Source organism: Heterodontus francisci, chromosome 1, assembly GCF_036365525.1.
Source record: "Heterodontus francisci isolate sHetFra1 chromosome 1, sHetFra1.hap1, whole genome shotgun sequence".
Classification (NCBI taxonomy): Eukaryota; Metazoa; Chordata; class Chondrichthyes; order Heterodontiformes; family Heterodontidae; genus Heterodontus; species Heterodontus francisci.
The window spans coordinates 7,225,108-7,240,636 of NC_090371.1; the positions used below are offsets into that span (position 1 = coordinate 7,225,108).

The 15,529-nt window shown below is 44.4% G+C and overlaps 1 protein-coding gene across 1 annotated transcript in view; it reads right to left on the bottom strand.

The window, feature by feature from the left end:
• LOC137377649 (disintegrin and metalloproteinase domain-containing protein 12-like) overlaps nucleotides 1–15,529 on the bottom strand; it is a 330,681-nt gene that overhangs the window by 36,510 nt on the left and 278,642 nt on the right. The window contains exon 24 of the mRNA XM_068047535.1: nucleotides 14,287–14,467. Coding sequence (XP_067903636.1) covers nucleotides 14,287–14,467 — 181 coding nt within the window. The remainder of the gene's footprint in view (nucleotides 1–14,286; nucleotides 14,468–15,529) is intronic.

Sequence of the window (15,529 nt, forward strand, 5' to 3'; positions counted from 1 at the left end):
TAACCCTCAAATGAAGTGAACCAAATCAGATATCAACAAATTAACTATTTATTTTTTAAAAACTAGAATCTTAAGCACTTCTAAGATAAACCGATATCTAAAGGTCTTATAGCTTCTTATTTAAAAATCTAACTCCCGCATTCACATACATATACTCAAACTAATAGTAGTTTGATTTTTAATTAGCTGCCCAAAAAAAAAAAAATCTTTGCAGATTATGTTCCTGACGAATGGTCTTCCAATACAACACAGTCGAAGTTGACTTGCAGTCTTCCAAGGCCCAATGAAACAGAAGGTCCTTCCAGAGATAGGAATTCAGCAGTTCAGTTCGGCAGTTGTATCATAAACTGTCCCTTCAACAATACTGATACTTTGTGAAGAAAGAAAAGCTTTTCTTATTTTTCTAAGGGAATTAATTCGTCCTGTTGCTTTGTAGAATCTTCTTGAAAGAGAGAAATAAGAACTGCTTCTTTGTTCAATTGCTGGAACAATCTCTCTGATCAAAACAGTTTTTGCCAACTAGTTTTCAAAAGTTAAATTGCAAAATTGAATCTCGTGTCCTCATTCTCTCTGTGGCTGTTGCTTGACAACCAGAATGCACTATGGCTCACTGCCTCCAGAAAATTCTTAAAGGTGCTCAGTGTAGGCATGTCCCCACAAAGATAAAGGGTGGTACTGCCAAATCTGGAGCCCCTTAGTTATGTAGAAGTTTACAGGGTAAGTTAAAACAGAAAAAGCAAGCTGATGATGATCACAAAAATCTTCATACTTTCAAAAGCCTAGAGTATAGAAAATGCAGAGGTGAAGTAAAAAAGGGAAATTAGAAAAGCAAAAAGAGGGCATGAAAAATTATTGGCAGGTAAAATCAAGGAAAACCCACAGATGTTTTATCAGTACATTAAGAGCAAGAAGATAATTAAGGAAAGGGTAGGGCCTATCAGAAATGTACAAGGAAACTTGTGCAAGGATGCAGAAGATGTGGGCAGGATTCTTAATGAGTTTTTTGTCTCTGTCTTCACAAAGGATGATGCAGACATTGTAGTAAAAGAAGAGGAGTGTGAAATATTAGTTACGAAAAGCAGAATGAGAGAGGAAGTATTAGAGAGTCTGACGTCCTTGAAAGTCGATAAATTGCCACGGCCAGATGGATTACATCCCAGGTTGTTAAAGGAAGCCAGGGAGGAAATAGCAGATGCGCTGAGGATCATCTTCAAATCCTCACTAGATACAGGAGAGGTACCAGAAGATTGGAGGTCTGCGAACGTTGTACCATTGTTTAAAAAGGGTGCAAGAGATAGGCCAAATAATTATAAGCTGGTCAGTCTGACCTCGGTGGTGGGTAAATTGTTAGAATCTATTCTGCAGGACAGGATAAACTGCCATTTAGAAAGGCATGGATTAATCAGGGATAGTTAGCATGGATTTGTTAAGGGAGGATCATGTGTTGCTAACTTAATTGAGTTTTTTGAGGAAGTAACAAGAAGGATTGATGAGGGTAGTGCAGTGGATGTGGTCTACATGGACTTTAGTAAGGCATTTAACAAGGTCCCACACAGCAGACAGGTCAGTAAAATGAAAGCCCATAGGATACAGGGCAATGTGGCAGGTTGGATTCAGAATTGGCTCAGGACCAGGAAACAAAGCGTAGTAGTCGACGGATGTTTTTGTGAATGGAAAGCTGTTTATAGTGGTGTTCCACAGGGCTCAGTGTTGGGTCTGCTGTTGTTTGTGGTATACATTAATGATTTGGACTTAAATGTGGGAGGCATGATTGGGAAATTTGCTGATGACACAAACATTGGCCGTGTAGTTGATGGTGAAGAGGATAGCCGTAGACTCCAGAAAGATATCAAAGCTTTGGTTGAGTGTGCAGAAAAGTGGCAAATGGAATTCAATCCAGATAATAGAGTAACAGAGTCGTACAGCATAGAAACAGGCGAAGCAATCCCATAACCAACGGATCAGATCTGAGCTCTGCAGTCCTGCCACATCCAGCCATGAATGGTGGTGGACAATTAAACAACTAACTGGAGGACTTGGCTCCACAAATATCCCCATCCTCAATGATGGGGGAGCCCAGCACATCATTGCAAAAGATAAGGCTGAAGCATTTGCAACAATCTTCAGCCAGATGTGTCGAGTTGATGATCCATCTCGGCCTCCTCCTGAAGTCTCCAGCATCACAGATACCAGACTTCAGCCAATTCGATTCACTCCACGTGATATCAAGAAACGACTGAAGGCACTGGATACTGCAAAAGCTATGGGCCCTGACAATATTCCAGCAATAGTACTAAAGACCTGTGCTCCAGAACTTTCCGCGTCCCTAGCCAAGCTGTTCCAGTATATCTACAACACTGGCATCTACCCTGCAATGTGGAAAATTGCCCAGGTATGTCTTGTACACAAAAAGCAGGACAAGTCCAACCCGGCCAATTACCGCCCCATCAGTCTACTCTCGATCATCAATGAAGTGATGGAAAGTGTTGTCAACCGTGCTATCAAGCAGCACTTGCTTAGCAATAACCTGCTCAGCGACGCTCAGTTTGAGTTCCGCCAGGGCCACTCAGCTCCTGACCTCATTACAGCCTTGGTTCAAACATGGACAAAAGAGCTGAACTCAAGAGGTGAGGTGAGAGTGACTGCTCTTGACATCAAGACAGCATTTGACCGAGTATGGCATCAAGGAGCCCCAGCAAAACTGAGGTCAATGGGAATCAGGGGGAAAACCCTCCGCTGGCTGGAGTCATACCTAGCGCAAAGGAAGATGTACGTGGTTGTTGGAGGTCAATCATCCGAGCTCCAGGAGTTCCTCAGGGTAGTGTCCCAGGCCCAAACATCTTCAGCTGCTTCATCAATGACCGACCTTCAATAATAAGGTCAGAAGTGGGGATGTTCGCTGATGATTGCACAATGTTCAGCACCATTTGTGACTCCTCAGATACTGAGGCAGTCTGAGTAGAAATGCAGCAAGACCTGGACAATATCTTGGCTTGGGCTCATAAGTGGCAAGTAACATTCACGCCACACAAGTGCCAGGCAATGACCATCTCCAACAAGAGAGAATCGAACCATCTCCCCTTGACATTCAATGGCGTTACCATCATTGAATCCCCCACTATCAACATCCTGGGGGTTGCTATTGACCAGAAACTGAACTGGAGTAGCCATATAAATACCGTGGCTACAAGAGCAGGTCAGAGACTGGGATTCCTGCGGCCAGTAACTCACCTCCTGACTCCCCAAAGTGTGATGGGTGCAGCTCGAACAAAACTCAAGAAGCTCGACACCATCCAGGACAAAGCAGCCCGCTTGATTCGCACCCCCTCCACAACCTTCAACATTCATTCCCTTCAGCACCGACACACAGTGGCAGCAGTGTGTACCATCTACAAGACGCACTGCAGCAATGCACCAAGGCTCCTTAGACAGCACCTTCCAAACCCGCGGCCTCTAGAGGGACAAGGGCAGCAAATGCATGGGAACACCACCACCTGCAAGTTTCCCTTCGAGCCACACACTATCCTGAATTGGAACTATAACGGCGTTCCTTCACTGTCGCTGGGTCAAAATCCTGGAACTCCCTTCCTAACACCACTGTGGGTGTACCTACACCCCAAGGACTGCAGCAGTTCAAGAAGGCAGCTCACTGCCACCTTCTCAAGGGCAATTCGGGATGGGCAATAAATGCTGGCCTGGCCAGTGATGACCACATCCCATGAATGTATAAAAAAAAATGGCATCTTGAAGATTTGCTTCCATTGCCTCGACCAGTCAGGTAGTGCCCTCCAGTATGAGTCAGTCAGAGTATCCTGTACCGTGTTCGTCTGTTGCGCCCTGCACAACGTGACACAGGAGATGGATGAGGAGGAAGAGCTGGAACATTAATCCACCTTGGAGAAGGCTGGGAGGAGGCAGAAGAGGAGGAATGGGAGGAGAAAGGGTTAGTACCAGAGGCCCAGGCAGCAGAGGATGGCCAACTGTGCCATCCTATACCTCAGGGTGAACTGCAGGCTGGCATGGCAGCAGGAGCCACGCTGATTCAGCAGTGCTTCACCTGATTTCCCGAATTCTTGCAGCTGATGACTCCACAACTCACCTTCCAGCATGCAGAGCTATTTCACCGCTATGACTCTTAACTGCAAGGGTGCATTTTGCAGCCATGAACATGCAGATGGAGGGTTCCTCCATCAACCATTCTCCAATATCACAAGGCATGGGCACATAACATTCGCAGGGCTCCATGTCCCTGCCACCCGCCCCACAATACAATGTCCCCCTTTTGAAATGAGACATCAACAACACCCCTGTCAGAGTAGTGAAATAAAGAAGCTATATTGTGAGGCAAACAAAATAACAGACAGATGTAGACAATATCACCCAGGTGACCCATTAAGTGAATGCAACGCTATGGCACCTTCCTCTCTCTAACACCTCTACAAGGTGCTCCCCCTGTGGCAGAGGATGAGGTGGAGGCAGACTGCCCTTACTCTCTGCTACTGGCTGAGATGCCCATGGCTTCCGTGCCATGGGGGCTCCTCCACAGGCTGCCATGTCTGTATCATGGCAGGGGTTGCCTCTGACACAGGCCCTGGTAAACAGATGGCTCCTGTGTTGGAGGAGGCGAGAGGCTGAAGTATGGCAGTGGTGCAGGTTATTGTCAAGCAAGTGCTGCTTGATAGCACGGTTGACAACACTTTCCATCACTTCATTGATGATCGAGAGTAGACTGATGGGGCAGTAATTGGCCGGGTTGCACTTGTCCTGCTTTTTGTGTACAGGACATACCTGGGCAATTTTCTACATTGCTGGGTGGATGCCAGTGGTATAGTTGTACTGGAACAGCTTAGAATATAGAGAAAGAAAAACAGGGGCCCTCATGCCAACCCCCCGGGAACCCCACTATATACCTTCATCCAGTCGGAGAAAATATTCACCACTATTCTCTGTTTACTTTCACTCAGCCAAATTGGTATCCATGCTGTCGCTGTCTCTTTTATTTCATGGACTTCAACTTTGATGACCAGCCTTGTATATAGCACTTATCAAATGCTTTATGACGTCCATGTACACCACATGAACTGCATTACCCTCATCAAAAAACTCATTCAAATCCCTTAACAAATCCATGCTGGCTTTCCTTAATTAATCAACATTTTTACCAGGAACTTATTAATTTTGTCCTGGATTAGTATTTCAAAAAGCTTTCCCACCACCGAAGTTGAACTGATTGCTCTGCAGTTGCTGGGCTTATCCTTATACCCTTCTTTGAACAAGGGTATTTGCAATTCTCCAGTCCTCTGGCACCACTCCTATATTTAAGGAGGACTGGAAGATTATGGCCAGTACATCTGCAATTTCCATCCTTACTTCATTTGGTATCTTTAGATGCATCTGATCCTGGTGATTTATCAACTTTAATTGTCCAGCCAGCTTTTCAAATACCTTCTCCAGTACCTCAGCAACCTTCTCTTTCATTAGGACTTTGGGAGCATCTTCATCCTTGGTAAGGACAGATGCCAAATACTCATTTAGTACTTCAGCTATGCCCCCTGGGTCCATGTAAACCCCCTTTTTGGCTGCTGATTAACCCCACTCCTCCTTTTACCACTCTTTTACAATTTATATGCCGAGAGAAGATTTTTGAATTCCCTTGTATGTTCGCTGCCAGTTTCTTCTCATACTCTCTTTTTACTTCACATTTCACTTCACTTTCCTTTCTCCCTTCCTGTCAAGCAAGCCCCCCACCCACCAAGACTGAGGCGCACATTATTTCGCCAAATGAACATTGAAACTTAAAATTGCAAGTCCCTGGCTGGAAGGAAAATTACATAGTACTAGCAGTGTTGGAACAATGGGACCCAGTCATTGCTTCCCCAATACACAGAAGAAATGGTCAGACCAGTTTTAGTCACATGACTAACTGGCTGTTGCAGAGAATTTGAACTTCCAACCAAAGGATTTGAACACAGACAAAGCTGCGTGTTTATAGAGTGAAGATCTCTCCTGCCTGCTCCCATCTCTTTCCCATGGAACTAAATCTTGTGAAAACACAAAAAACTCAAAGAGAGAAAAGACTCCTATGTGAACAAAGTTTAAGAAGAACACTGGGCCCCGACGAAAGCAAGACTACTTACAAAAAGACTAAACTGTGAGCTCGAAGAACCGTGACAAGATATTGCCTCAAACTGTTCCACCTTGTCTTTTCTTCTTCTCTTTTCTGTCCCTATCTGCATGTGTATATCACGTTTGTATGCTAGTGTGGGACGCATTGTATATCCGTAGGCGTGAACCATATGAGAGTTTAAGTTTAAAGTTTAATAACTTTCATTTTTTCTTCTTTAAACTTGAGAAAATCTGGTGTGCTAATTTCTTTGCCTTATAATTGGAAACGGTGAACAAGGATTCCCAAAAAGGGGAGCTCAAAACACAGTGTGTTTAAAATTAAACCCTGTTACAATAAGACCAGGTAAAGATAGTAACAGATCTCTCGACACATTTCTCACCTGGTCGTAACACTTCCCCTCTCAGTCTTCAATATTCAGTCTGGTTCTCACTTGCATTATCATGCTGTCTCTGCTTCATCTTACTCTCTATTTCCTCCAGCATCCAGGGAGCTCTAGCTTTGTTCATAAGTTCAAATATCACCACAGCAGCTGGGAGGTGGTGGGACGGGAGGGGCAGTAGGAATTTAATTTTAATTAATCAAATCTATTAATTACATAAACCTGGATAAAAATCTATCAATTGTCACAAAAACCCCTCTGGTTTAGAAATGTCCTTTCGTCAAGGAAATCTGCCATCCTTCCCCAGTATGACCTACACGTGACTCCATACTCGTAACAATGTGGTTGACTCTTAACTACTGTCTGAAATGGCCTATCAAATCACTATAGTCAAATCAGAATAAAACTAGGCTGACCACATGGCATTGACTGAGGCATCAGACAGGACAATGACACACCCTACCCTGTTGACCCACAAAGTACTCCTCACCAACATCTCGAAACATACCAAGTCATACAACAGCCTGACACAGTCATATTCTCAGAATCACACCTTACAGCCAATGTCTCACACTCCTCCATCATCCCCGGGTATATCTGCTTCAGGGACAGAACCACCAGAAGTGCTGGCACGGTGCTACACAGTCAGGCGGCAGTAGCTCAACATTGACTCCAGACTCCATGAAGACCCATGGATCAGGTCAAACATGGGCAAAGAAACCTCCTGCTGATTCCCAACTATCACCCTCCCTCAACTAGTCAAGAAAGGAGGAAAATGTAGCTGGTCTGATTAGTAAGTTTGCGGACGACACAAAGGTTGATGGAGTTGCGGATAGTGATGAGGATTGTCAGAGGATACAGTAGGATATAGATCGATTGGAGACTTGGGCGGAGAAATGGCAGATCGAGTTTAATCCGGACAAATGTGAGGTAATGCATTTTGGAAGATCTAATGCAGGTGGGAAGTATACAGTAAATGGCAGAACCCTTAGGAGTATTGACAGGCAGAGAGATCTGAGCGTACAGGTCCACAGGTCACTGAAAGTGGCAACGCAGGTGGATAAGGTAGTCAAGAAGGCATATGGCATGCTTGCCTTCATCAGTCGGGGCATAGAGTATAAAAACTGGCAAGTCATGCTGCAGCTGTACAGAACTTTAGTTAGGCCACACTTAGAATATTGCGTGCAATTCTGGTCACCACACTACCAGAAGGACGTGGAGGCTTTGGAGAGGGTACAGAAGAGGTTTACCAGGATGTTGCCTGGTCTGGAGGGCATTAGCTATGAGGAGAGGTTGGATAAACTCAGATTGTTTTCACTGGAACGACGGAGGTGGAGGGGCGACATGATAGAGGTTTACAAAGTTATGAGCGGCATGGACAGAGTGGATAGTCAGAAGCTTTTTCCCAGGGTGGAAGAGTCAGTTACTAGGGGACATAGGTTTAAGGTGAGAAGGGCAAAGTTTAGAGGGGATGTGCGAGGCAAGTTCTTTACACAGAGGGTGGTGAGTGCCTGGAACTTGCTGCCGGGGGAGGTGGTGGAAGCAGGTACGATAATGACGTGTAAGAGGCATCTTGACAAATACATGAATAGGATGGGAATAGAGGGATACGGTCCCCGGAAGTGTAGAAGGTGTTAGTTTCGGCAGGCATCAAGATCGTCGTAGGCTTGGAGGGCCGAATGACCTGTTCCTGTGCTGTATTGTTCTTTGTTCTTTGAGGGAGAGAGAAAACAGGGAACTACAGGCCAGTTAGCCTCACATCAGTCATCGGGAAAGTGCTGGAATTTATTCTTAAGGAAGTCTTAACAATGTACTTAGAAAAGCATAGTATCATTTGAACAAGTGGAACATCATGGGACATGACATCAGAAATGCTCCATCCATCAATATCGGCTACCACACTCTGGAAGTGGTTCAAGAGTTCACTTACCTAGGCTCAACTATCACCAGTAACCTGTCTCTAGATGCAGAAATCATCAAGCGCATGGGAAAGGCTTCCATTGCTATGTCCAGACTGGCCAAGAGAGTGTGGGAAAATGGCGCACTGCCATGGAACACAAAAGTCCGAGTGTATCAAGGCTGTGTCCTCAGTACCTTGCTCTATGGCAGCGAGGCCTGGACAACGTATGTCAGCCAAGAACAATGTCTCAATTCATTCCATCTTCGCTGCCTCCGGAGAGTACTTGGCATCAGGTGGCAGGACCGTATCTCCAACACAGAAGTCCTCGAGGCAGCCAACATCCCCAGCATATACACCCTACTGAGCCAGCAGCACTTGAGATGGCTTGGCCATGTGAGCCGCATGGAAGATGGCAGGATCCCCAAGGACACATTGTACAGCGAGCTCGTCACTGGTATCAGACCCACCGGCCGTCCATGTCTCCGCTTTAAAGACGTCTGCAAATGCGACATGAAGTCCTGTGACATTGATCACACGTCGTGGACTCAGTTGCCAGTGATCGCCAGAGCTGGTGGGCAGCCATAAACGCGGGGCTAAAGTGTGGCGAGTCGAAGAGATTTAGCAGTTGGCAGGAAAAAAGACAGAAGCGCAAGGGGAGAGCCAACTGTGTAACAGCCCCGGCAACCAATTTTTCTGCAGCACCTGTGGAAGAGTCTGTCACTCTAGAATTGGCCTTTATAGCCACTCCAGGCGCTGCTTCACAAAACACCGACCACCTCCAGGCACTTACTCATTGTCTCTTGAGACAAGGAGGCCAAAGAATAAGAAGATTCGAACAAGTCAACATGGTTTTACGAAAGGGAAACAAAAACAGAAAATGCTGGAAATATTCAGCAGGCCAGGCAGCATCTTTGAAGAGAAAAACAGAATCAACGTATCAGTCCCTGCCCTTTCATCAGAACTAAGAAAGGGAGATCCTGTTTAACAAATGTGTTCGAGTTTTTTGAGGATGTAACTAGTAAGATAGATAAAGGGAAAACCAGTAGATGTAGCATGCTTGTATTTCCAAAAGGCATTCAATAAGGTGCCATACAAAAGATTAATACACAAGATAAGGGCTCAGAGAGTTGGTGGCGATATATTAGCCTGGATAGAGGGTTGGTTAATGGACAGGAAGTAGAAGGTTGACAGGCTGTGACTAGTAGTGTGCCACATGGATAATGCTGGGGTATCAGCTATTTACAATCTATACTAATGACTTAAACAAAGAGAATCGAGAGTAATGTATCTAAGTTTGCTGATGATACAAAACTAGGTGGAAATGCAAGCCGTGAGGAGGACACAAAGAGGCTGTAAAGAGAGAAAGACAGGTTAAGTGAGTGGGCAACATGGTGGCAGATGGAGTATAATGTGGGGAAGTGTGAGGTTATTCACTTTGGCCGTACAAATATAAAAGCAGAATATTTTCTAAAAGGTGTGAAACTTGCAAATGTTGATGTTCAGAGATGCTTGGGTGTACTTATACAAGGAACACAAAAAGTTAGCAGAAAGTGCTGGAAATACTTAGCAGGTCTGGCAGTATCTATGTTGATGTTTTGAGTCGGATATGGCTCTTCTAATTTAAGGAAGGATATACTTACATTGGAGGCAGTACAGCGAAGGTTCACTAGAGTATTTCTGGGTACTCCTATGATGAGAGGCTGAGTAAATTGTGTCGGTAATCTCTGAGGTTTAGAAGAATGAGAGGTGATCTCATTGAAACAGTCAAGATTCTGAAGGGGCTTGACAGAGTAGATAGACACTGAAATGTTGTTTCCTGGCCGTGCAAACACAGTCTCAAGATCAGGGACTGATTATGTAGGATTGTGATGAGGAGAAATTTCTTCACTCAAAGGGTTGTGAATCTTTGGAATTCTCTACGCCAGAGGGTTGTGGATGCTCCATCATTGAATACATTTAAGGCTGGGATAGACTGATTTTTGGTCTCTCAGAGAATCAAGGGATATGGGGAGTGGGCGGGAAAGTGGAGTTGATAGCCAGGATCAATTATGATCATATTGATGACATGGCTCAATGGGCCGTTTGGTCTGTTCTTTTTTATTCATTCATGGGATGTGAGCATCGCTGGCTAGGCCAGCATTTATTGCCCATCCCTAAATGTCCTTGATAAGGCAGTAGTGAGCTGCCTTCGTGAATCTCTGAAGCAGTTGGAGGCAACTGCATGGCTTGCTTGGCCATTTCAGAGGGCATTTAAGAGTGAACCAGATTGCTGTGGATCTGGACTCACATGTAGGCCAGACCAGGTAAGGACAGCAGATTTCCTTCCTTAAAGGACCAGATGGATTTTTACAGCATTCGACAATGGTTTCATGGTCCCTATTAGACTTGCTTTTTAATTCCAGATTTATTAATTTCACCATCTGCCATGGTGGGATTCGCACCCATGTTCCCAGAGCATTTGCCTGGGCCTCCAGATTACTCGTCCAAGTGACACTACCACTACACCACTGCCTCGCCTACAATGTCACCGCCTCCCCTATGTCCTTAACTGATGAATCAGTCCTCCTCCATAATGAACACCATAAAGCACTGAAGGTAGTAAGAATGCATTCTGGGTGGGAGACTTCAATGTCCATCATAAAGAGTGGCTCAGTAGCACCACTACTGACCGAGCTGGCTGACATATCTGCCAGAATAGGCCTTTGGCAGATGGTGAGAGAACCAACGTGAGGGAAGACCTATTTGGTCGTGTCCTTACCAATCTATCTGTCACAGATGCATCTATCCGTGAGAGTATTGGTCAGAGTGACCACCGCACAGTCCTGATAGAAACAAAGTCCCATCTTTGCATACCTCTTATTGTGTTGTGTGGCACTACCACTGCGCTAAATGGGATAGATGCAGAATAGACTTGGGAGCAGGTTCGAGGGGGTGTGTGGTTATTCCTGCTCCTATTTTTTATATTCTAACAGGTCTAGCAGCTCAAAACTGGGCATCCATGACACACAGAGGGCCATCAGCAGCAGCAGAATTGTCCTCCACCACAATTTGTAACCACATGTCTGGGCATATCCTTTACTGCGCCATTATCAACAAGCCAGGGGACAAACATTGGTTCAATGAGGAGTATAGGAGCTCTGTCAGGAGCACCATCAGACATACCTAACAATGAGGTGCCAGCCTGGTGAAGCTGTGACACAAGACTACATGCATGCTAAACAGCAGAAGCAGCATGCTATAGATAGAGTAAAGCGATCCCATACCAACTGATCAGATCTAAGCTCTGTAGTCCTGCCACATCTGAATCGTGGTGGGCAGTTAAACAACTAACTGGAGGAGGTGGCTCCACAAATATCACCATCCTCAATGGTAGGGGAGCCCAGCACATTAGTTCAAAAGACAAGGCTGATGCATTTGCAACTACCTTCAGCTAGAGGTGCTGAGTGGATGATTCATTGAGATCCCCAGCATCACATATATCAGTCTTCAGTCAATTCACTCCATGTAATATCAAGAAAGGACTGAGTGCATTGGAAACAACAAAGGCAATGGGACCTGACAACAGGAGACGGTAATTGGACAGGTAAAGAAACAAAAGATGGGTCCAGAGGAGGTATAAATAGGAGAAAAAAGCAGAATCATCACCAACAGCTGCCGTCCGAAGAAAAACTGGACACAGAGGTTTGACAAACTTAATTTTTTTATCAGGTGACAGAGAGGGTGGATGAGGGCAGAGCAGCTAGTGATGTGTCTAGATTTTCAAAAGGTCTTTGATAAAGTACATATTAGGCTCATTGCAAAATTGAAGCACACGGGACAAAAGAGACAGTAGCAGCACAGAGATAGAAAAGGAATAGGAAACAGAGTTGTGGTGAATGTGTTCAGACTGGAGGGAGGTAAACAGTGGTGTTCACCAAGGTCAGCAGTAGGACCTTTCTAAATACTCCAGATGCTGTAAATCTGAAATAAAAACAGAAAGAGCTGAAAATACTCAGCAGGTCTGGCAGCATCTGTGGAGAAAGAAACAGAGTTAATGTTTCAGGTCTCTGACCTTTCATCAGAATGAGCAAAGGTTAGAAATGTAATAGGCTCTGAGCAAGTGAAAAGGGGGAGGGGGAAGAAGAACAAAAGGGAAGTTTGCCTATACACTGGGGAGACCAAACGCAGATTGGGTGACCGTTTTGTGGAACACCTCCGCTCAGTCTGCAAGCATGACCCCAAGCTTCCGGTTGCGTGCCATTTTAATTCACCACACTGCTCTTATGCCAACATTTCTGCTGCAGTTTTCCAGTGAACCTCCACGCAAGCTCGAGCAACAACACCTCATCTTCCGATTAGGCATTCTACAACCTTCTGGACTCAATATTGAGTTCAACAATTTCAGAGCATGACTGTCTTTTTAATTTAATTTACTTTTATTTTGTTTTATTTTTTTAACCATGGGCTTGTCTTAAACTCGTTTGTCAGGTTTTGCTTTTGGACAGAGATGTTCATTATTCTGCCACTCTCCTGCCCTCTGCCCTATCACATACCTTCCCTTTACTTGCATTTCTAACCTTTGCCAGTTCTGATGAAAGGCCACTGACTTGAAACGTTAACTCTGATTCTCTCTCCACAGAAGCTGCCAGACCTGTTGAGTATTTCCAGCACTTTCTGTTTTTATTTCAGCAGTAGGACCACTGCTGTTTTTGATATATATGAATGACTTGGACTTGTAGATATGGGTCACAATTTTGAAATTTGCAGATGGCATGAAACTTGGAAGTGCGGTAAAAAGTGAGGTAGATGATTATAGACTTCAAAAGGGCTTAGACAGGATGGTAGAATGGGCAGACACAAGGCAGAAAACTTCAACATAGAAAAGTGTATGGTGCTACATTCTAGTCGACAGAATGAGAAGAGACAGTACAATACAATACAATAGATATGTTACAATTTTATAAAACAGAGAGACCCTGGGGGTGTTATCGCACAAATCATTGAAGTTGGCAGAACAGGTTAAGAAAGTAGTTAATGAATCATATAGAATCCTGGGTATCCTAAATAAAGGCGTGGAGTATGAATGTCAGGAATTTATGCTAAACCCATATAAAATACTAGTGCAGCCCCAGCTCGAGTATTGTTTTAATTCTAGACACCACTCTTTAGGAATGATGAGAATGCTTATGTAGTTATGATTTGTAATGCACTTCCTGATAGAGTGGGAGAAACAAACCAAATGGCCTTCCAAAGAGAATTGGATTAGTACATGAAGAAGAAAAAGTTGCAAGAATAGGGAAAAGAGACGGTGAATGAAACAAACTGGATTGCTCTTCGAAAGAGATAAGGAGAGGGAAGGGGAAAGTAAATGGGTGAGGAAGCAGAAGGGATGGGAAGAGAGAAGAGGAAAAGTGAAGGGGGAAGAAATAAGGAGTGGGAAGGGGAAAGTCAAAGGGAGAATGAAGGGGAAAATGAAGGGAGAGAGAATGGAGAGTGGGGAATGAAAGGGGAGGAGAGAAGGAAGGGAGAAGTAAGGGGGAAAGTGAGGGGAGAAACTGAAGGAGAGAAAGGATGGAAAGTGAAGGAAGAGGAAGAAGTGAAGGGGAGAGAGGGAAAGTGAAGGGGAGAGGGAGGGAGAAAATGAAGGGAAGTGGAAAGTGGGAAATTCATGGCAATGAAGGCGAGAGAATAGGGCAGAAGTTCAATGTGGTAAAGTGGGGGAATGGAAGAGGTTGGGAGCAATGTGAAGGAGAATATGTGTCATGAACTGTTGAGTGGGAAAGGAGAGTGCCAGTATGAACACTGGGAGGGAAGGATGTGTATGAGCTTGAACAAGGAGAGTGGAACAGTATTAATTCCTCTTGAGTTACTATTGCTTTATAGTGACTGTGAATCGATTACCAGGTTTTCTCCGCACTTGGTTCCATGTCGAACAAGGTCGAGACTGTTGGAATCACGTGAACCATAACTTTTCCCTACGCAGTAAAACTCTGCACCAGTAAGGCCGATGGCTTCCACTCTATTTCCGATGTATGGCTCTGGATTTCCATCCTGACACTGGATTTTTCCGCACATTTTATCCCTGTAGGGTGACACAAACAAGTTATACCTTCTCGATTCACAATTTAGTGGGGTCGCTATTGCTACAAGGTTGGTCAGTCTGAATGTGTGTGGACGGTTATTCCTGTGATGGTTCAAATGCTTGTCCAATTGTCTGCTTGATTCATTGTGTCAATGTTCAGGTTTATGTGTGTTTCTAAACTTCACAAGGTAAGGATGGCCATTCAACCCATCTAGCTCATCCATCCATAGAATTATAGAATCTTACAGAAGGAAGCCATTTGGCTCATCATCTCCATGCCATGCTGGCTCTCTGCAAGAGCAACACAGCTAACCATACACCCTCACCTTTCCCTTTAGACCTGCAAATTATTTCTCTTATGATAATTATCCAATTCCCTTTTTAAATCTATGATTGAATCTGCTTCCACCACACTGTCAGGCAGTACATTTCAGATCCTAACCACTCACTGTGTAAACATGTTTTTCCTCATGTAGCTTTTGGTTCTTTTACCATTCACCTTAAATCAGTGTCTTCTGGTTCTTGACCCTTCCACCAATGGGAACAGTTTCCCCCTATCTACTTTGTCCAGTCCCCTCATGATTTTGAACACCATCTCCTCTCAACTTTCTCTGCTCTGAGGAGAAAAGCCACAGTTTCTCCAAACTATCCACGTAAATGAAGTCCCTCATTCCTGGAACCATTCCTATAAATCTTTTCTGCACCCTCTCTATTGCCTTAACATCCTTCCTAAAGTGTGGCACCCAGAACTGGACACAATGCTTCCAGTTGAGACCAAACTAGTGTTTTATACGGGTTTATCATAACTTCCTTGTTTTTGTACTCTATGACCCTATTTATAAAGCCCCTTTCTATTACCTCATCAAAAAACTCAAGCAAGTTAGTTAAATGCAATTTGCCCTTAACAAATCCATGCTGCATTTCCTTAATCAATCCATATTTGTCCAAGTGACTCTTAATTTGTCCCAAATTATCATTTTGAAAACCTTTCCCACCACTCAGGTTAAACTGATTCTGTAGTTGCTGAGCTTGTCCTTATAACCTATTTTGAGCAAAAGTGTA